Raw genomic sequence first — 22358 nt, 5'->3', positions numbered from 1 at the left:
CGAATCCCATCCTTAAAGGTATGCAAGTAACAGACATTAGATGTATCTTAATTTAAAAACCAAGAAATTAATTCTACGGAAAAAATATTCTAATGATTATTAAATTCAATTTATATTATTCTAATTTCTTGCCACTCTGCTTATATGTTAATACATATACACATATTTCCAGGGGAAATTAGTGAATAGATGCTATTTTGAGTTGTATTTTTTCTCTTTCACTTAACTTGATACATAGAAAGATGTATGAAATACACATAGTCCACCTACTTGTCATTTTGAGTTACAGCTTTTATTATATGGTGCCAAATTATCTGGAGTTGTAGTGTCAATTTTTAATGTTGCCAAAAATATGCATATATTAGATTCTCTATAATTTAATACATATTTATGTTTTATTTATTTTTGCCAATGGGTCTCTTACTACTTTTCTAGAGCATATTTAGTAATATAATTTTTGTATTAAGTATGTGCATATGTATTGGCTAGCTCAGTTAATTTTAGGAAAAGTGCAGCTGAGCTACTGAGGAGTAGAGCCATGAAAAAAAGCAGAAGAAATTCATTCACATCCTTGGAAGAGAATCACTTGAGTTTGAACTCAAATTATGGTTTCCTTTCAGATTTTACTGCTTTCTCAGGGACATACGACACATACTTTAAAACTGTAGGCCCATCCAACTTCTGGAAGTTTAGGACTTTGTATCTGCTGTTACTGGGTGTGTTATCCAGGCTTCCCACAGGCAGGTGGCATGCCAACTGCTCTCCCTGCCTCGTACTCATGCCTTCCCAACCTCACGTGCCTGCCAGTGTGGAGTAGGGACTCTTTAGCCTGGAGTTTTACTAGTTCAATAACCACAGAAAGTCTCAGATAACCTCTAATAACGATACAGCAGTTCGGATTTGTACAGTAGTTTCCAGTATGTGAGGATGTGCAGGTCACGAAAGAATCCCCCTCACTGCCCCATGTTTCTTCGTAGGTCAAAAAATAAGCAGAGATCATTTTCACCCAAACATGGTTTACAATGTGAAGTTCTAGTAGTAACAGTGACAGGAGAGACAAAGTGTAGGAGGCAAAACCTCACTCGCTCCTTCACAGTTTCGGAGTCGCTTCTGCGTCGGCAGCACTGCCACGGGCGCAGTGGGGAGGAGAGCGACGGGCTCCGCTGGCCGAGCAGGTGATCGTATGAGAAGGGCACGAGCACAAACAGCGACTGTACCACATGGACCCCAACAGGCAGCCAAGAACAATGACTACCACGGGCCAGGGGATGCAGAACAAGGGGCAGGTTATTTCTCCCTGGAAGGTGATCTTAAAGGATGGTCGGACTTGAACGGACACATGGCAGCGTGAGCAAAGGGACACAGGCAAAAAGAAGGAGAGCCATGCCTTCCAGTTCTACAGCTAGGGAGACATAAGGGAACATGAACGGCTAAGTGGGTGGAAACACCGCAAAGGGAGGTTGAGGCCACATCATGGAAGGCCACGAATGTCCAACGGAGGCTCAGCCCCGAGTCAGCCAACCAAGAGGAGCCCACATGGTAGCAAAGTAACTGCATTCCCAGAAGACTCCAGAACTGGGTAGGGTGGACTGGAGAAAGTGGGAATGGAATCAGAGTCCAGCATGATTACCAGCGCAGAAATGAGAAGGAGTCAGGCTTGAGCGAGGAAAGCAGAGGCGGCGACATGGGAAAGAGAATGCCGTTGTGGAGTCATCGAACTGCATGATTAACGTCACACACACTACACATATTAAACATCCGAATGGAATTTAGAAAAAAAGAAATTATAGAATCAATTTTCAGTCGAAAGTTTATAATTTTTTCTACTTATATCTAACTTCTACAATTGGGATTAAATATTCAAGGTGAAAACATCTTTGGTGACTCATTCTCCATTCAAGCTTAAAGAAACGGCCTCACAGTAAAGGAAATTACATTCATCAGTTAGTATTCTGAAAGCACTGTGTTCAAACTTAAGGAGATGGAAAACCCAGCTCTGTTATTTTCAACATGAAATTTCTAAAACACAAGTGCTGTGAAGTGGCCCTTTGCAGAGAATTTGCAGCCCTCCCTCTAGTTCTTGATATTTTAAATTGCAAGTGCCGTACTCCCACTTACTTGGTGAGATAAAATTGAAATGGATGTTCTGAGTCACTGCCAGACATTTGCAACTAAGACTTTCTACGGCAACAGATGCTCTGGACTTCAAACCGCTCAAACTAATGCAGAGCACAGTGTGAGCTCTGGGTAATGACTTGGGAGAGAGGAAACGAGAAGGGCCAGGAAAGGACGTGTCATCTAAAGGCCACATTTTTCGTGTGAGGTATTCGCATGTCTGATTTCCGGTCTGAGACTGGGTAGCTGACACACCGAGGGCTTAGCTCATTACAAACAGAACTAAAGAGGAGGTTGTAAAAACAAAAACAAAACCCGAAAAACCTGGGCCTAAGTAAATGCAGAACCATCAATGACTTCAGTGGGAAACGGATGCTTACCTGAAAAATCGAGCGCACACACGCCTCTCTGGTGTTGTCCTTTCAATAGCGACAAACATTTTAGAGTTTGTGTGTCCCACACGTGAACAGCAGCATCTCTTCCAACCTTAAATAACAGGGCAGGTGTTATTAACTACTCATAAATGTTAACAGGAATGATTTCCACGAGTCATTCTCAGAGCTCCTTTGAGTCAAGCGCTGCTCAGAAATCCAAAACCAAATAATGAATCATGGAACACTACATCAAAAACTAAGGATATACTGTACGGTGACTAACATAACATCATAAAAAATTATTATTAAAAAAAAAAAAGAAATCCCAAACCACACATTTGCAAAGTGGGAGACTCTTAGAAATCATCTGGTCTGACGCCATTATTCTCCAGTTGAGAAAACAGAGGCACAAAGAGTCTAACAGGCTCATTGTGGGCATCACACTGGGTGCCAGGCCAGCCTAACCTGGTGCATGGCTCCCAGGGAAGGTACTTTAAAACTCCAAATCAAATGTCCACTGTGCTTTTTGGGTTAGTTCGACATTTCTCTCTCCTGCCTTCTCAACTCCACATACAATTCCACTTCTTGGTCACGGAAGTCACCATCTCAATTATTTCACTCATCCCAAGAAGGCCTGGCCCTGCTTCTCCCCTGGGAAATAAGTTTCATGACTTACCTGCTCTTAAGGCAGATTCTCCTTGAGGGGATACAAACTTCTCCCCCACTAATTCCCAACAACAGAAAAAATTTTAATAGCAAAGTGGTTTTCCCCACTTAATTGTAAGGGAAAAAAGAACCCTGTTGGGTGTAATGACTATAAAAGAGAAAACGGGACATAAAAGCATGCACGTAGCGAAGCCGAATCCAGCCAACTCCCACACTGGTGTGTGGGGGCCCAGTTGCCCCTGGAGTGGCTCCTGGTGTACTGATATGTCACTGGGTTGCCTCGCAGCCATTGCAGGAAGGAATGTGGTATCTCCTCAGGGGGTTATGAAAAGAACCAATTTCTGTTCCTTTTTTCAAAGGAAGGTTATTATACTCATGAACCAGGCATCATCTGTTTATAAGAACAATACAAAGGGGAGGGAGGAGAGTGAAATGTAAAAATGCAAAGTAGTCATCAATTACTTGTAAGAAACTTAACCATGTCAGCTAATTCAGAAGAGATGGTTTAATATACAGTTGGTAGCAAACCAGTATGTCAGTTAATGGCATTTTTCTTTTGAAGGACTATAATTCTTTTACAAATTCTATAAAAGCCATGGACTTTCCTTCCCCAAAATGCACATTTCTGGGGACTGACTCCCTTCATGTCCTCACTTTCACCACTGATCTCATGAACACGAGGCTAGGAATTCTGTGCAAAGACTTCTCTACCACCTATATTTGGGTCTCAGAATCACTTGTTTCATGTTAATTTCTGACCCTCCTACCACATGTTTTTCCTTGAATTTGCCACTTACATGTTGAGAATCCGTTTAAGTCTTACCTACAGTTAAAAGCTCATGACAAAACTGAACAAAAAAGTAGTCTATACATTGGAAGAAAAGAGTACAAAACTGAAAATACTGTTAACATTACTGCTTTGCCACAAGCTAATAAATCTGAGTTTAACGGATTTTTTGATTACGAAGTTGACTTTATCTCTCTGCATGCACAAAATGACTAAATACAGGGCTCTGTTTTGAGTAGCTTTTCAATTACAGGTTCAATCCAAAGTTCAGGCATTCCAAAATGGTTCTGATAGAATTTTTTGAAAGGTTAAAATATAAAATGATCAATTAGTCAAAATTCATGGCTTTAAGTTTTACAAAAATAACTGTTCACTAAATGTTTTGCTAGTATTAAAAGATGGTTCATTCATTCAACTTATTGATTACCGAGGATATAGTAAGTACTGGGTATACAGTGATGAAGAAAATATAGTAAGACTGCCTTCATGGAACTTATTTCAGTTTTAGCTAATCCTGTTCGTTGATATCATGTCAGATGAAATCCCTCAAGGCTTCCCACAGTGCTGTAATGTCCTGGGTGATGCTCCCACCATCACGACATGACCCAGTCTTCACTGAATCTTCAGCCACATCCCTCATGTTTGTTTCTATCAAGTATTTCTTGAACCAGTATGTAAACTGGGTTCAAAACTAAATCCTCTCTCTTTTTGGCTAGGCCCCATCTCAGAGGAGAGCTATATACCTGTCCGGTGGCCACGTAGTCCTTCACTGGATGGATGGTCAGGCTGAGAATGTCATCATCATGTCCCAGGTACAGCCTCTGGGAGTGTTGCTGTCTGTTGTACACAACAGCAACTGCAGCAATGTGATAGACCACTTCTCCAGTCTGCGTGTAGAATAGATTGTTCCTACAGTCGTAGCCTCTGTAACTGAAGCACAGGTCCAAGAAATGCACAGTAGCTGAATGGACAGTGAGTCAACAGAGCAGGAGGGATGAGAAGGCAAAGCTATCGCATTGATATGGTCATGCACAAGTAGAACCACGGGTGTCTCCAGAGTTGCTTGGGACGGTAATCTTCAACAGGGGCACGAGGATCTCTGAGGGCGTGTGAGGACTCGCTAAAGGGCAAATGTGCACTGATAATTTTAACAGAATTTGTTTTTAGATCCTCAGCTATTGTATGTGTTCTTAAAAGTGGCCAGTCTAAGAACACACCTGTGAGGAGGTACAGGTTTTCCCTTCCCACCTCCCCTTTCTCTATCACCTTCCTCTCACATTAGAAAGTCATTCCTTTTGTCCACCTAGAATTTTACTAAGGTGTGTTACCCTGGAGCCTCGAACTTTCCAGAAACACCAAAACAAACCCAAGTGTGGATGTTGAAAATGAACAATTCCAATAACTAGATATGAAGTTCTTTTGAAGTCAAGTGATTTCCAATACTTTGCTTTTAACAAAATTGAAGAGTGATTTAATTGAATTGTCAAGTGATAGATCATTAAACTATATTTTCGTGTGATGTATCAAAATTACAAGATATACCGATCTGTGTTGCAAGAGGAGTTTAAAGAACTGAGTAAGGTTGCTACGATAAAATTGTTTCCTTTCTCATCTACTTATTTATGTGAGTAAGCTTTCTCAGTGCTTGTAACTATTAAAAAACAAAAAAATGGGAATAGAACCAATACTAAACTCTATCACATTCTAGCAGTAATATATGTGTATATATATCTGAACTCACTGAAAAAAATCTTATTAAAATTGTTTTCCAATAAAATTGTTTATATTAAGTACTTATTAGAATTTGTGTCTATATTGGACTGATAAGCTTTGTACTACTAATAGTTGTAACAAAACTTCAATCCAAAAAAGAATGAACACTTAGAGCAGCTATGTCCAATAGAAATATTATGCAAACCATGTTGGTAAGTGAAAATTTTCCACATTAAAAGAGATAAAAAGAAACAGATCAAATTTATTTTAAGAACATTTAACCCCTTGTGTCTAAAGTATTATTATGTAATCAATATAAAACATTTTTTAGGTAGGCTCTATGCCCAGCGTGGAGCACAACGTGGGGCTTGAATTCATGACCCTGAGATCAAGACCTGAGTTGAGATCAAGATTCTGACACATAACCGACTGAGCCACCCAGGCACCCCACAATATAAAACATTTTAATGAGATATATTACATTCTTTTTTTCATGCTAAGTCTTCGAAATCCGGTGTTTTACATTTACACCTAAAACACATCTCAATTCACACTAGCCATATTTCATGTGCCCAGTGGCATTAAGTGGATACCATATTAGATAACACAAGTTAGAGAGACTTAGGATCACAGGGAATTAGATCTAAATTGCGCTTATATACATTTCTTTCCTTGCAAAAAGTATGATAGGGTGATCAAGAAAAGCCTTTCAAGCATAAAAACACTACATTAGTATCAAATTCTATGGGAGAAGTAGCAGGAATTTTTTTAATTGGTGACGGTGGGAATCAAATATCTATAACATTTAGGTTCCAACTGATCCCCTTAAATGATGTATTTATAAAGCACTAGATAATAAATTATTCATAATCATTTAACCTTACATTGAAAAATTTTAGATGTCAACTTGAAGTGTGGAAGGTTGTACCTTATATTTTTAAAATTCAAAATTGTGGGCACATGTGAGCAAAATCGTTTCAAGAAAATACTGTCTTAGGTGGAGCCAGCTAAACAGAGCAGGAGATATGGGGGTAACAGGAACAGGGATGGGGGAGAGAACAGAGTGCGGTAACAATGAGGCGCAGAAACATATGCATATGAAGTTAATGAAGCATGAAAAATCTAGACATACACATTGTTATGGCCACAGAACATCACCTGAGACAACCGGACAGAGAATCATGGTTCTAATATTAACTTCAGGTCAATACACACTGGAGAGAAGAGCCAGCCTGAAGTGGGACAGCACCAAGAAGAGGGGACCCAATGGTCTGCTGATAAGGCTGGTGACAGGCACCCACCCGTGTATGAACTGGAGTTTCAAGCTGTCCTCGGGAGCCTTTTCTCTTTTGAGGAAGGGCACTGCATGGTTTTTCTCTTTACTTTGCTGCTTTAGCTGAGGTAGATCTTCTTTGTAAACCTTAAAGCATAGCAGAAACATTTAGTTGAGACTCTCCAGGTTTCAAAAATCTTAGTATCTTGGCATTCTCAGGAGGTCTTTAACTGCAGGCAATCAAGTTTCTGAGAACATGAGAAGCTAAAAATGGTCACCAGAGACAAAAGTCAGTCATTATATATAATGATAAAGGGGCCAATTCATCAAGAAGATATAACCATTTTAAATACATACCCAACATCGGAGCACCTAAATATATAAAGCACATACTAACAGAACTAAAAGGAGAAATAAACATCAGTAGTATGATAGTTGCAGAAGACGTCACTCTGAACAATGGATAGATAATGACCCAGACAAAGAATCAATAGGAAAATAGCAGATAAAGAACACTGCAGACCAAATAACCTAGCAGACATATCTAGAACATCCCAGCCTTCAGCAGCAGGATATGCGTTCTTCTCAGGATACATCAGATGTTAGGCCACAAAATAAGTCTCAATAAATTCAAGAAGATAGAAATCACATCAAGTATTCTGGCCACTGTGGTATGAAAGCAGAAATCAGTCACAGGAAGAGAGCTGGAAAATTCATAAGTATGTGGCAGTTAAACCACACACTTCTGAACAACGAATGGATCAAAGAAGAAATCAAGAAGAAAATTTAAAAAAATATCTTGAGACAAAAGACAATGGAAACACAACATAACAAAACTTACAGGATACAGAAAAAGCAGCTCTAAGAGGAAAGTATGTAACTATAAATATATACTTTAAGAAAAAAGAAAACTCTCAGATCAACAACCTAAAAATATACCTCAAGGAACGAGGAAAAAGAACACACTAAGCCCAAAGTTAGCAGAAGGAAGGAAATAATAAAGATTAAAGCAGAAATAAACGAAATAAAGAATAAGACAATAGAAAAGATGAACAAATTAAGAGTTGGTTCTTTGAAAAGATAAACCAAATCAAGTACATAAGACATGAGAATGAAGGTTACTTTCTAATGAACAAAACTACCTTGAAATACCTTTTAAAACTTTGGGATTCGAGATCATCTTGAGTTTAAATAATTCAGAAAATATGATAATTTTCCAGTAAATAAAGGAAATTCTTCAATAAATTATCAATAAAAATAAAATGTTTTGCTATGATTTCTTCTAGGGTGAGAAATCTCTTGATGATTCTGACATTTGAAAAATGCCGACCTCATGAATCATGGTGATCACTCTTTGGAAGTATCTTTGTTCATGATCTCATGTATCTTGACAGATCAGATTCTGAGATTTAGACCAAAGCTCTTGGCCTAACCTAGGACCTAAAATGTGCTGCTGACTCAGAGAACATTTCCTATAATTTAATCTAAATATAGATATAAAGTAAGCTGTTTCTCTATCATGTATTACTATCTAGGGATATCAATTTAACATATTCAAAACAAAGTAAATCTATTAATAATTGTTCATCTTCATAAAGGAAAAATTTCATTTGATAAAGCTATGTACCTGAAAAATTATATATCCTCATAATAAAGTCTCTGTTTAGGATTTAACTAAAAATCTTTAAAATTAAAAAAAAAAAAAAGGAAGTCAGAAGATACCTCATTACTGCTTTGTCTATTGCAGATGCAATGAACTAAGCTTGTAAAAGCTAAAGTTAATTATCCATCTGAGCCCATGATGCTTTTTTCAGCTCATCAACTACTCAAGAGAACTGAATTCTGGTCTTGGCATTTCTACTGCTGATTTGAACAAGTCTCATAACCTCTGTGGACCTAAAATTTCCATTTGTAGAAGAGAATAAAACTTCCTGCTCAGGAGCAATTCAGCAACAAAATATAATATAAATCAAATAATACAGATGAAAGCTTTAGACAATAAGATGCCAAGGAGAATATATAAATCCTAGGCATGGATTTCAGTACAGTCAAGCCTTTTCATTCTTTTACTAGCACCTTTTTACTAAATACAAAACTCCCAACTAAAGGAAATTGTTTTTTTCCCCCTAAATTTTATGTTCACTTTGCTTTAATTCCATTTCCCCTTGATATCAGGGTATAACATTGTTTAGTGTGTGTGTGCATATTTCCACAATAATTTCTTTTCAATCCTCACCTTTAGTTTTATTGCATAATACATTGCACAGTCAAGCTGATTTCGTCAAGAAGTTGACCCAAACCATCAGTTGGACTGACTTTGTACTAACTAATATTCAAACATGGAATCAGTGAGCGATGATTATAGGGTGGAAAAAGTCATCATCTGGAAATGTTCAGTGCTTATGCAGAGGCAAAGCCAAGCAATACACAGAATGTGCACTTTGGAGAGAAGCCCAGATCCGCATTCTTATCTTAATACTACGGGTGATACGGACGTGGGCAAAGTACTTAACCTCTCAGGTTACTGTGGGATTTGGTGTATGAAAGCACAGGATCTGGCCCCGTAGAGACACGTGATACACGGCAGTGGCCCCCGGCCTCTATGGAACATTTCCATGGGCAACACTGACAGTTGCTGTGTCTGAAACCTGAAATCTTATTCTCCATGTTCATGTGCAGCGTCTGCTTCACAGACTCATGAAATGACAAGGAAGAAAACAGAAAACCTACAGTTATCAACCTTGAAAAGGGGACGAGTCTCCAGATTCCTGTGAAGAATGGCTCTCTTTAACAAAACTCACTGTTTAGCACTAAAATGAAGTGTCAATTTTTAAAAAACTGGGACCCAATTTGATTGTAATTGTGCAACTTTTCTACTAGAGGTGATTTCTGACTGGAGAGATCATGTGTATTGTATTTGGGCTTTTACTTTACTTAAATGGATAATGGTCTTCATAACGGTCTGTGTGAGTTAAGAGAGAAAGCAGGACATCAGCTCACTTGTAAACTACCATGGCTCTGGGACTACCAATTCTGTAAAGAAAACACATGCTTTCAGGATCTGTTAAGAAAATGAAAAATTTTATAGCTTACTTGCATATTTTTCTGCAAAAAAATATTTTAAAGTTGTAGGTGCTAGAGAGACAGAAAACTGTCATGGGTTCAGTTTTAAAATTGGCTACTACCTTCCACTTAAAAAATTTTAATAATGTGAATGGGTAAAGGCCTTATTTTCAATCTGTACTTGAAGACAAGAGGCAGATGATTTTCCTTATTCTTATCTTGATTCTCTTCTGCCTAAGTACCAGCCATTTTTAGTGTGATGTCCAAATCCAATGAGATAGACATTCTGGGCTATAAGGCATTTGTTATGAGGGCTCTCTGCTTACTGACCTGACGATCGTAATTGATTTGAGTTTCTTGCTCAATATCAGAGTCCAATTCCGGCACGTCAGATAAATCTGAATCAGATTCTTCGCTGTAGGAATCAGTGCCACCTTCTGCAGAAACACAACCCATGATAAACAAGCCAAGTTCGGAGACCCAAGAGAGCTTATACATTTATTTAAAATATTTCCTTTCGTCTAGTAAAGTAAATTTAAAAATCACCATACCACAGTTTTTCCTTCGATGTAGGTTCTTAAAACATCTTTTCTCCCCCATCTTTTGGTTAAGTTCAGGACACTCCTTTCAGGAGCATTAACAGATAAGGACAACTACCCCCCCCCCACCTGCCCCTGCAAGACTGAGTTCATTTCCACACTTTTAGAAGATCACAAATCTTTGAGTTTTAAATCTTGCTTTGAAAAGAGCAAAACAAAAAACAAAAAGAAAGAAAAGAAAAGAAAAGAAAAGAAAAGAAAAAAGAAAAAAGAAAAGGTCAGGGAAAGGTTCTACCAAAATGAAGCCTGGATCAAAAGGAAATCCAACCTCTTTGTTTAGTAAATATTCTCTTAGCATTTTGCCATGTCTACTAAGTGGCAGTAATTGCCATGGTCAAAATCTGCAGAAACTCTCCTAATGAAAACATTTCCTCACTTGGTTTTAAATTTTCTTCCCTGATTATTTCTGCTGGCATCACAGTAAATAGAACAACTACACATCCACTGAAATGGAACACACTGGTCCCAATTGTGGACCATTCTTTGAACTTCGTTTTGGAGCCAACTCCTACTCCCAAGGTTACTCTGTCCCCCTGCTGTCTCACCAGGTAGACCCGCCACAGTTATAGTTGTCCTAAAGAGGCTGAAGCGTCTTTGTTCTTGTTATTCTCAAAGGCTAATCCTTCGTGTAAACCTTTAACCTTCAACGTGCATCTGGTATAAACAGAATCCTTTGAAGGAAGTTATTCAACGGACTCATGTGTGTCTGAAAAGTTTTGTTTTTTCTTTTTAATTTTAAATTTTATTATAGGAATGAATTTTTCCGAAATTGCTTTAACTCTTTATCTTCAGGAGAGACGTTAGAACATTCTTTGAAATTTTTATTGACCCCCCCCAAAAAAACGCTGAAAAATTACAATTGGTTTTTACCCTGGGGTGCAGTTTCCAGCAGACCATTGCTGACACCTTCTGGAATAAATCTCCACTGGAAAACTGAGTGGTCAGCCCCTCCTGTGCTCAATACCCACTGAAAGTCATGGGACCAGCGGACATTTGTGACATGTGCAGAATGGCCCACATACTTTCTAAATTTGGCTCCTGAAAAGACATTTTTGAGGAGAAAATTAGTAATGGGGAAAAATAGAATTCATGAGTTAAAAAATTCAATTCCTCTTCATGTTGAAAAGTAAAATCCTTAGGTATATTAGAAAATATAATTTTCAGTATTACATACCATAAGAAGCAAAGTCTCCCCAAATTCTCTCAATTATTCCAGTATAGATTAAGCTAAAAATGGCCTTAACATTTAAGTCCTGTGGCTAAAGACACATCTGAACCTGTTCCAGATAATGCCTACTGCTTCACGGATTCTGAAAATAAAATGCTTCAGAATGATTATCTTACACATTCTTATTCAAATACAAGACAAGACAGAGAGTCCTTTGCAATAGGGAAACAGAGACTAATTCTGTGGGGGAAAAAAAGTTAAATTATTGTTCCGGGTCATATGGATGTAGAGCGGGGAGAATTAAATTTTGTTCCCTTGCATGGATTGTTTTTCTCAGTAAACAGCATCCCCAGGTAATGAACGCCGAAGGAAAGCTATTTGCACTCACGCTTGTAGCTGAACTACTGAAGTCTCCAGCACACGGCTGGTACAGGGCAGCACAAAGACAGTCACGGAAACAAGCAGGGGCCATCCTACCACGTGGAGGCCTAGTACTCCAAAGGCTATGGGAGATTTCAGGGGCCAGCAAGCACTGCATCCCTCCTTCAGAAACACATCCCTCCTGCTACCTACTGCAGGTCCTCTCATGCAACCTCTCCAATGCGGGAGAAAGCCATCTGTTCAACTGAAATGTGTTTCAAATTCAAATACTCATTGGAGAGGTAATGCTTTAAATGCATATGAAGGTGAAAACGACCACACTATTTAAAACACCACCACCAAGCTGCCCCCATCTGAGCACTCTGCTACTGTTGGCTTTCTTTTTCGTCATAGCACTTCTCACCAGACGTGTTTACATTTTACTGACTTTGTCCCCTCAGAAGAACAAAAGCTCCATGAGGGCAGGGATTTGTGCTTTTTTGTTAATGGACCTCCAGCCTCTAGAGCAGCATATTACATATTTATTGAATAAAGGAAGGCCATGCCCATCTCTTCCCAGGCTTTCCTTAGGCCACTGTCACTTTACAAGGCCTCCCCTTATTCTCTGAACCACGAGGATGTCTCAGTCCTCTGCCCTCATTTCCTCTCTGGCAGCCCTCTCTCCCATGGCGTTAGGCACTGTTGATATGCCCTCCACTGCCAAATATTTGCCTTTTGGCTCTCAACTCTCTCCGGACTGCTGATGGCCCGTGTGCCATGTCCGCTTGGATGTCTAACAGTGCCTTAGACTTACCATGAACAACACAGAGCGAGGAGTTCCCCTTCTCCATCTCTTAACCCCATCTCTCCCTCTCTCTCACCCTTTTCCTTGCTTACTCTCTCATCTCCATAAACGGTGCTACCATCTACCCTACTGCTCAAGCCGAAAACTCAGGAGTCACAGTCACCCTTTGTTCCTCTCTTTCCCTCTAGTCCCACATCCAATCCATCAGCAAGACCTTTAGCTCTACCTTGACACAGTTTCATAACCTTGCGCTCCCGTGTTCACATCCGTTCCTGACACCTTTGTCCAAGCCACTTCACCTCTCACCTGGACTTGTGCAAGAAGCTACTTGAGGTTTCCCCTTCCCTAATCCATCCCACATGATATCTAAGTGGTCTTTTAAAAACTTAGATTGGTCATGTCACTCCTCCGTTTTAAGCCCTCAATAGTTTCCCACCACACTTAGAATAAGACCCAAATTTCCAACAGCGGCTACAAGGCCCTTCATGACACAGTCCCCACTGTCCTTTTCCAGCCCCTGAGTATACAATGCTCCCCTCATTCATCACACTCTAGCTACCCTGACCTTTATGTTCCTCTCCTTCATCAAGCTCATCCAAGCTCTACTGAAAGCCAACACTTTTCCCCTCAAGGTCCAGGATTTATGCAACTCAGGTCTTACAACATCCAGAACACTTATTTTGGGAGGGAGTTCTTTAAGGACTGTGTGAGTACGTGTGTGCCTGTGTGTGTTTGTGTGAAGGATTAATGGGGCAGCAGCACACAAGTTAAACAGGAGAGCCTTCCCTTGGAGAAGGGCTGGTGCCAAGGTGGTAAGACGTGGCAAATGTCAGTGAGCAAGGCTTTGAATTTTTACCTCATGGAAGTTTCTGTACAATGATGGTCAAACAGAATGTAGTCTAAATGACATTAGAGAAAATTATCAGTATTGATACTAGTTATTTTAAAAGATTTGAAAACTATTAAAAGGAAATGAGAAAACTTGGCTTAGTAATGTAAAAATAAAAACCACTGCAGGCATTTTCATTAACTGTGTCAGAATACCGTGCAGCGGAACCCTACAGACATTCACTGTAAATGTGTCAATTAATTTGACTGGGCGTTTTATTTAATCCCGATGGAAAACTACCATGTCTGCTCAGCCTCCACACTTCTCAGGGTCACTAGCCCCTGCTCATGTTTGGCTGTTACAGGTTCAAAAGTTGGGGGAATAGCTGCCACTGGGACTCTGGGCAACAAGTTCCACCAACGGTTACCATTCCTGTCAACAACACTCCTTTCTGAACTCCCCTACCAATAGTTCAGGCACAGAAAGGCCACAAAAGTCTGAACGTCTCTGAGGCAAATTGCAAAATTTAGAAACTATGTACCACGAAAAGGAGAACAAGTCAATTTGCTCTGAGAACATGGATACGTCCGCAGACTGCTGAGGTGGGTTTCCTTACTCCCACCACACTGTCACTCAGCTGTCAGACTACCCTTACCCCGCTGATGTCTCCTGTGTGCCTTCATCTCAGGGTTGTTTTACATACCAGGGTGTCTCATTCGGACAGACAACACTGCTCACTGCCTCCCTCCCCATTTCCCCATTCTCGTCAATAAACCCAAGACGTCCGTTTCCATTCCTATTTTCCAGACCCAAGACCACCCTACAAGGCTAGTTATACACAGGAAATACCATCTCTCAGTGAGTTAACTTCTTTGCGAGTCCTGACGCTGGAGACCAACAGTATTGCTTCTGGCCCCAGTGATGTTTCTTCTCAATGCCCACTTTCCTGCTGGTTGCCTAACTCACGTTCTGCAAGTACATTGCTCAGTCTAACCCGCTACGCCCTATTACTCAAAAGACCCATCAGGGAGGGGAGAGTGAATTAGGCATGTTGAGGTAATTTTGTGCCTCAAGCATTTTAAAGCAATGGCCATTCTGTCAAGTGTAAATGATGGCAGCTTTGCTATGTGTTTTATGTTCAATTCTCAACCATAACTGTTGCTGCTTCAAAACTGCCAGGTAGCTGAAAACGACTTTCTGATGACATTTTTCAATCCCTTCCCTTTCCTAATTTAAAAATCATTCAAGTGAGCAAGTTTTCAGGCCACAGCATGTCCCTACTGATTACTTTCTGAAGATCAGATTCTCAGGCTGGTGGGGAGTCTCAGAAAAACCTGTGTATGGGCTTTGCCTCAACTTTTTAAGGAAGAAGAAGACAGGGTCATCACATGGCTAATTCAGTCACATTCTACAACGTGAAGGCGCCACAAACACAGAAGGAGCAAGAGTTTAACAGTAAAACAACAAAATGTGAGAGGAGTTTTTTTGAACCAATCTTCACTCTCAAAAATTTCACCAGTATGTAAATCGGATTTGCAAGATTAGTGCTCCAACAAGGGGTCCGACAACTGTGTCATCACCAGAACGATCACTTTCAGATTTTATCTTAAATACGTCTAAAAGGATTTTCCTTGGCTTTCCATGTGTAAGCACAATTAGCTGTGAAGCATAAAAGAATTTTACTTACAATATTTTAACATAATATATAATTTAAATTATGAGTGTTTATTTACATAAATAAAAACAAAACTAAGACTTGTTTAAAATGTGAAACATGAAGCCTATGAATCAGAAACTCGCTAGTAATAACTCTGTGAACAAAATCTGCCTTAAATTGGTAAAATCCCATATTTTAAAATGTCAACAGTAAATGACAAAAACAACACATTTTATCTAAAAGTGTAAAAGAGTAAAAATGAATATAAAGATGAAATGAATAATCTGCAAGAATAGACACCAAGAAAATCAATCTTAATTACACTGCTATACATTCTAGATTAAATACTTAATTCATTGAAATCTCTCTTTTGGCCTTACCTTTCTTGAGACAAGGAAATTTAAACAATTTAACCAGTCCAAAATCATCGCCGGAAACCAGCACTGAGCTGTTGTAATTTGCATCCACTGAATTGATGTCAGTGACATCAGTGTACTTTGGCCAAATTCCACTCACTTCAGGGCCTTTCACACAAGTCCAGGAGGCCCAGGGAATCCCTTTGATTTCTTCTTTACTTGTTAAAGGCTTCCCAGCTGAAAATTATTGATACATAGTAACATAATGTTACACTTAAATAAAAAGCATATTCTAATTTACTTATTCATTTTTCTTATAGAGGTTTATGGAAGTCTTTTTAAAAAATTAAAAAAAAAAACTTCTATAAAGCAAGGAACCTTAAGATTCTAATCTCTTTACCCAATTTGTGATTTGTTTTCTTCCAGCATGGTTTAAAGAGAGTGCCTGATCAAAACTCAGATATGGAGATGAGAAAGGAAATGATCATTGTACTTAATATAATATCTGAAACTACTACACAGATAGTATGCTTTGTATTATTGATGAAATGACTTGCACAAAAATATATATTATCATATTTAATCACCAACAGTTTGCCAGGTTTTTAAAAAATTTATTCTCAACTTCTACTTTTCATAATTCAAAGAGCCACAGAAGTGATTTTTTAAAACTTAAGCTCCAAAAATTTATGTAAACATTTAATGGATATTATATAAATTTAAAAGCATTAGACAATGAAAATCCACCAAATTTTGATGAAGTAAATGTAAGTGGTTAGGGAAAAGAGTCTTGAGAGTTGTGCCTGGTATGTTCTCAAATGTATGGCACGATTCCCATTTGTACCAGAAGCTGGTGAGAGAGGCCACCCAGGGGCACACGCAGGCGGAAACACGCAGATACAGAACTGAAAGGCCATACACAATTTTAAAATTCAAAATCAAGACAATTTAGCGTACTACCTCATAGTTTCTTCTTCAAAAATAAATAAACAAATGTTTTCAAATATAGAATCTGGGAGAATAGACGCTCATACACGTTACCGGTGGGCTGTCAAACTGGCATGCAGAAATTCTGGACTGTGACAGCCTCACATAAAAATTCATGAAGATGACCATGAAGAGTTGACAGAACATGGTCTTTAACCCAACACTCCCCCTTTGGAAAACACAGTTCAAGAAAGTCACTCAGAAGAGGAAATCCCCCCACATGAAGATATTTGGAGATGCACCATCTGTACCAGCAAAGAAACTAGAAATAAGTAAGCCCAAATGCTCACTAACAGGAGAACAAGAGAGCAAACTGATATCATCACTGAGCAGGACGTTACTTTGTTATTGTAAAAAATAAACGTGTATTCCATATTTTTTCACATATGGCAAATATATATGGAATAATTTCAAGCAAAGAAAGTAGACACCCAGGTTATGTACCTAGTGCCGGTGTGCTGAGGAAGCTGACGGGGCAGAGGCTCTTTAAAAAGCCATAGTTACACTAGACGGTATATATTATTTTCCGGTAAAAAAATAATTTTTCAAGAAAAATTTTAAGGTAAAATATTATTTGATGGCAAGATTTATGATATTAAAATTTTCCTCTTATATTAAAAAATAGTCAAAGATTACAATACAGAAATTTATCTTTTATTTCTGCCGTTTTAGTACTACAAACTAAATGTCACTAAATGTTATAGAATCTGATGAATCTCTTCTAAGGGGATAGTGGAGGTGACAAATAAGAATTGTACTTTTCAAATCCCAATTAGCATATTTCACCAAATAATATCATAAAGGCTTCCAATTATGAAGAACACAAGTTTTGGACTAAAACCATCATAGCAAATGAAGACCGTGATCCCCAATTATGTAGCACTTTTGGGCATTTTCCTAGGATTCCTTTCCTTTCAGCGATCTTCAGGCGTTCTCTATAACTTCTAGCTATGTATCCTTTGCCCATCATAACCACTCAAGTATTTCTGTCCACTTTGTGCCTCAAGATCTCTTTCATCGTGCAGCGATTTTTTATCTTAATATGTTCCAATTTATCAGCCTTTTCTTGGAGAGTTTGAGATCTGGGGGGTCGTGTTTCTAAGAACATTCCTTGCCCTGAGATATGATGACATTCTTAAATATTTGCTGCATGTGGCTCAGAGTTTCGATTTCCACAAGCATCCAACGCCTGCAGGACTTACACGGCATCCTGTAGAACAGGCGTTCTCCTGCGCCGTCGTTGGTCTGCAAGTATTTGCTATCCAAAGACCAGTCAATGTGTGTGATGAAACTAAGGGACTTGCTGCATTCTCCAATTTTCTTATACCGCTGGGCAACGGCATACACGTCCACTGGGCCGTCATTGGATCCCACCGCGAGGTAAGAGCCATCTGGAGAAAATTTCATTTCATGAATGACTTCTTTTCGATCTTTGATATGAACCACTTCTGTCATATCTCTATAAGAATAAAAAGCAGCAATAAAAAGTGATAAGCAGCAAATCTAGAAATAGCAACCCCAAGCTGTGTCTTAAAATTTGTACGGCAGAGAAAAAATTGTTTCAAAAGGGAGAAAACACTTACAGGAATGAAAGGATTAACTTTTGAAAAAAGATATAAAATACTCTATTGAGTTTCTGGCCATTTTAGACAAAATTAACCAACATGTGAAATATTTGGGGCTTCCAAAATAAAAACCACCAAAAAATGGAATTGAAATGCCTATTTGCTTTCATGGTTAATTATGTATTATTTTCCCCTAAAACTTTTTGCCTTGAAAAATTGGGGTTAGTAAAATTGTTTTAAAAACATGTCCTGGAGAAAGGTAAGCTACGTCAAGGTTACCTTTTTAATATTAAATTCTTATGTAATTATTTTACACCGTGAAAGCTCAACAATTCGTACATCAGACCACCCAGATTTTGTATCCCTTCCGATAAGATTCTGGTAAGAACTGCTGCCCTCATCTGAAAGCTGCCACCATGAGACCGAATTCTGACTAGGAAGCCCCCTATGCCAGTACCGACAACTTCTTCCATAGCAATAAATCAGTGCACAAAAAATGGCAAATATTAGCTTCCACATGACAATTCCCCTCGCCTGCTATCACTTATTAGTAGCACTATCACTTACTATATACTATGCATGTATTATATAATATAGTTTAATATCATCCAATAAGTGTCATCAAATAGGGTTTGGGGGTGTTGTTTTGGTTGTTTTGTTTTGTTTTGGCTTTGGAAAGCCATCAAAAGAAATCCATCAAAAAGAAAAGAAGATCTGGTAATTGGCCGTCTTTTCACACCATCACTCAGCAGAGAAAGAAAATGTGGCCCACCGACTCAGTAATAAGTTATGAGTGGCTGGTAAATGAGAATTTAGTGTAATAAACCATGCCAAGATCATTTTTCAAAGCTACACAGAATTTTCTATGTGCAAAATATGCAGTATCTAATTTACAGCTGCATTTTCTTTCTGTAATCACAAATTGCGTAAGCCAAAAACCAACCAGTGCGTTTAGAGAAATTACAAGCATGAGTCATAATTTTTGTCTAGTAAATACAGGATGTTAATAAATATGAAATATTCCATTTAATTTTTCATTATAGGTGGAAGAAATATTTTACTCAAGCTCATCTCTAAAAATCTGGCAGTGCTGGAGACTGCTTTCTCATTTCTTTCTCTTTCCTTGGCTTCCTATGAGCCCATTACCCCTTGGGACCAGATGAGCTCGGGAGTTCATTATTCACTGGAGTTTAGAAAGGTTCACATACAATATATTATGTAACATCCCCAGTAGGAGTTAGGGCAGCACCCTGTATTAAACACATTAATATTTTTGTAGAAAATCACATAATTATTCCTATTAAGAGATTAATAGGCAATAAACAGTCTCAAACAGTTCATTGGGTCAAGATGTCTGTCAAATAAGTTACCCAAGAACCGTGGATTTTCAGAGTGTTTGGATTTGGGAGATACAGATAGGGGACTGTGAATCTAGAGTGTTCCTATTTGAAAGAGTAAACGCATTTTTCCTGAAGTCCTGGAATACATGATGGCCAGGAGAACTAGTTTCAACAAGAGGGCATTTCTGACATCATTTTCTGTACGGTCGGTACGTGCCTGACTCGGAGAACAATGAAAGAGCCATCCTTCATGCCCAGGGCCAGCTGAGATCCATCGGGGCTGAAGGCCACACTGCGAACTGCTTCCTCCATGTTACAGCGGGCGATCAAAGCATGGTCGGCCAGGCTCCACAGCCTACGCACAAGAACAAGGTAAAATCAAAACCCACTTCTCACGGTCATCGGCCAGCCCCAGGCTGCAAGGCCTGTTCACCATTCCGATGGTGATGACAGCAGAGGACGCACCGACTTCACACCAGTCCTTCCTTGAGGCAGGTCTGGCAATGTGGGAAGGTGTTTGGTTTATCATTGGGTCGTTGGCACCATCTGAAATACCCAGCAAGAACTATAAAATGAGGTAACATTTACAGAGATTTTGAGATGGATAAAATAAAGACATTTTAAACACTACTTTACACAAAATCTTGCTATTCTCTTTGGAAATTAAAAATAGTTCTTTATACCAATTGTTGTTAATAACAGAGAAAAAGAAGTACTACTGGATGTTATTATTGTTCGTTTGTTTTTTAAAAAAATATGAGTACCCTTTTAATAACTGTGATTTTAGCACCTACCGATTGAAACACACCTTAACATTTGTTGGCCTCCCTAGAAAGAAAACCTATCTGAGATGGAAAAGATCAAAAGACATCCCTGCCAAGGATGGTCCCACAGGCGGCTGTCTCCGGTTGTCTGCGGTCATGCCTCGCTAGCCCCCTGGGTGCCCCACTGCAGATAGGTCCACCGCCCTTGCTCGGGGCGGATACTTCACAGTGCCCCTTGCCGATGGACACAGCTACTGCTGGAGAAATGGAGGCCAAGGGGCAAGTGCCCCAAACACACAGTGGCAGCAGCTCCTGGGACACCCGATCCAGGCACCTCAGACTAAGTGAACACGAACTAAATATTTGAAGAAACAAATAGGGGTTATGCTAGTTGCAATCATGGTAACTGACCTCTATCTGTTAGTAGTCTTAAGACAATCTTCTCTAAACACACAAACGACCATATCTGCCGGGAGGGGGGGCGCAGAGAATTGAGAGATCTGCCACAGAGAGGCACGAATAAGTCACATGTGGCGCAGCTCCTCTAAATGCGTTCTGCCGTCAGGAAGGATGGAGGCATGCTCCTTAAAATGGAGAGTTGCACAGCGAAGAGCTCACTGGTCCCTGAGGCAGCCTGCACCGTTCAGCCTGAAGCTCATGGTAGTCTTGCAATACCTCGTCCATTATTCATAATCTCGCACTGCTTTTAGCCTGGTACTATTTTAAGCAATGTAAGCTTTGCTTTACTAGCATGCAGAAACTATCACTCCCCAGTAAACTGTACCATCCTTATCGAGTCACTAAGCTCATCTTTCTCAAGAAATTAGGACTTAGTCTCTTCCTAGTTGCAATATTCCGTATAAAAGAACATTTATAATTTTAGCCAAATTCATGGTTAAGGGGAATAAGACATTCTGACAGTCAGAGCTCCTTGGAGATGTTTGCATTTTTCAGACGCAACAAAGTTGCCCAAATAGAAAGCCAAAGACTTCCTTGAAATCATTTCTACGTGGATGAGTATAAATTGAGTATCTCAGGTGCTCAAGTAACTTGGTGGCACTATTTTGCCGGTTCAGGGAAGGCTCAGAGTCAAGGAAGGAAAAGGAAGAGAAGAGGGGGAAGTTGAGTAAAGAGAAGCTTAAACTAAATAAACATTTATGCCATGTGGAGACGCAAGTGTAGGTTTACCGATGCTTAGACTGATGGGGCTTCAGCGTTTGGTACAGATCACAAAATGGATTTACTTCTGGATTTATACCCCACTAAAGAGCACACTGTGCCTTGATCAGATGCACGGACATACAGAACCAGAGCAGCGGAGAAGCAGGAACCTCCAGTCTAGTCTACAATGTTCTAATTTAGCCATTAGAGCCCAGAAACAGTAATCAGTCAACCAATTGATCCAGCAGCCTCTCCCTCCCAGTGGCATGCACTGTTTCTGTCCTGCTTGTCATTGGGCACATTTAAAGGTCAGCAGCAAATACAGAAACACTGAAGTCAGTGGAACAGCCTGCCTCACACACCTCTAAATCCTGTGTTCAGCCCTCCAACCGTCACAGAGATATTGGAAGTGTGCTCGCGTTGCTCATTTTATGCAATGCTGTGGTCTCAGAAAATAACAAATGATCCACAGCCAGAATCCTTGAGGTCCTAATAAAATTGCCTGTTTTCTTAGGAACCAGTACCTTCCTTTGATTTGAGGACAATGTTCAAAATTCCATCTGACAATCTGCAAAGAAATAGTTGTTTCCTCGCACACTGAAGAGGACTCTGAAAATCAGAATCTAAGTTCTGATGAAAACAAACCCATGAATTCACCAATGGAGATGAATGTCTATAACAAAACTGTGAAATGCTGTGCACAGCCCCCCATGGAGGACCCGACCCACGAGGGGGAAGTATAATCTTACCACCGATAGATGCACTTAGCCCACATC

At 39.4% G+C, this 22358-nt stretch overlaps 1 protein-coding gene across 1 annotated transcript in view; it reads right to left on the bottom strand.

Annotated features, from left to right (window-relative positions):
• The window catches only part of EML6 (EMAP like 6), a 275854-nt gene that overhangs the window by 96787 nt on the left and 156709 nt on the right, over positions 1-22358 (bottom strand). The window contains exons 9-16 of the mRNA XM_087863403.1: positions 19875-20012; positions 17955-18211; positions 15790-16002; positions 11461-11628; positions 10322-10428; positions 6957-7075; positions 4686-4872; positions 2496-2601 (exon numbers count right to left, since the gene is read on the bottom strand). Of these exons, the coding sequence (XP_087719529.1) occupies positions 2496-2601; positions 4686-4872; positions 6957-7075; positions 10322-10428; positions 11461-11628; positions 15790-16002; positions 17955-18211; positions 19875-20012 (1295 nt within the window). The remainder of the gene's footprint in view (positions 1-2495; positions 2602-4685; positions 4873-6956; positions 7076-10321; positions 10429-11460; positions 11629-15789; positions 16003-17954; positions 18212-19874; positions 20013-22358) is intronic.

Source organism: Ursus americanus, chromosome 7 (assembly GCF_024610735.1).
Source record: "Ursus americanus isolate L20-20 chromosome 7, mUrsAme1.1.p, whole genome shotgun sequence".
NCBI classification, from domain to species: domain Eukaryota; kingdom Metazoa; phylum Chordata; class Mammalia; order Carnivora; family Ursidae; genus Ursus; species Ursus americanus.
This window is presented reverse-complemented; position numbering and strand designations above follow the sequence as displayed.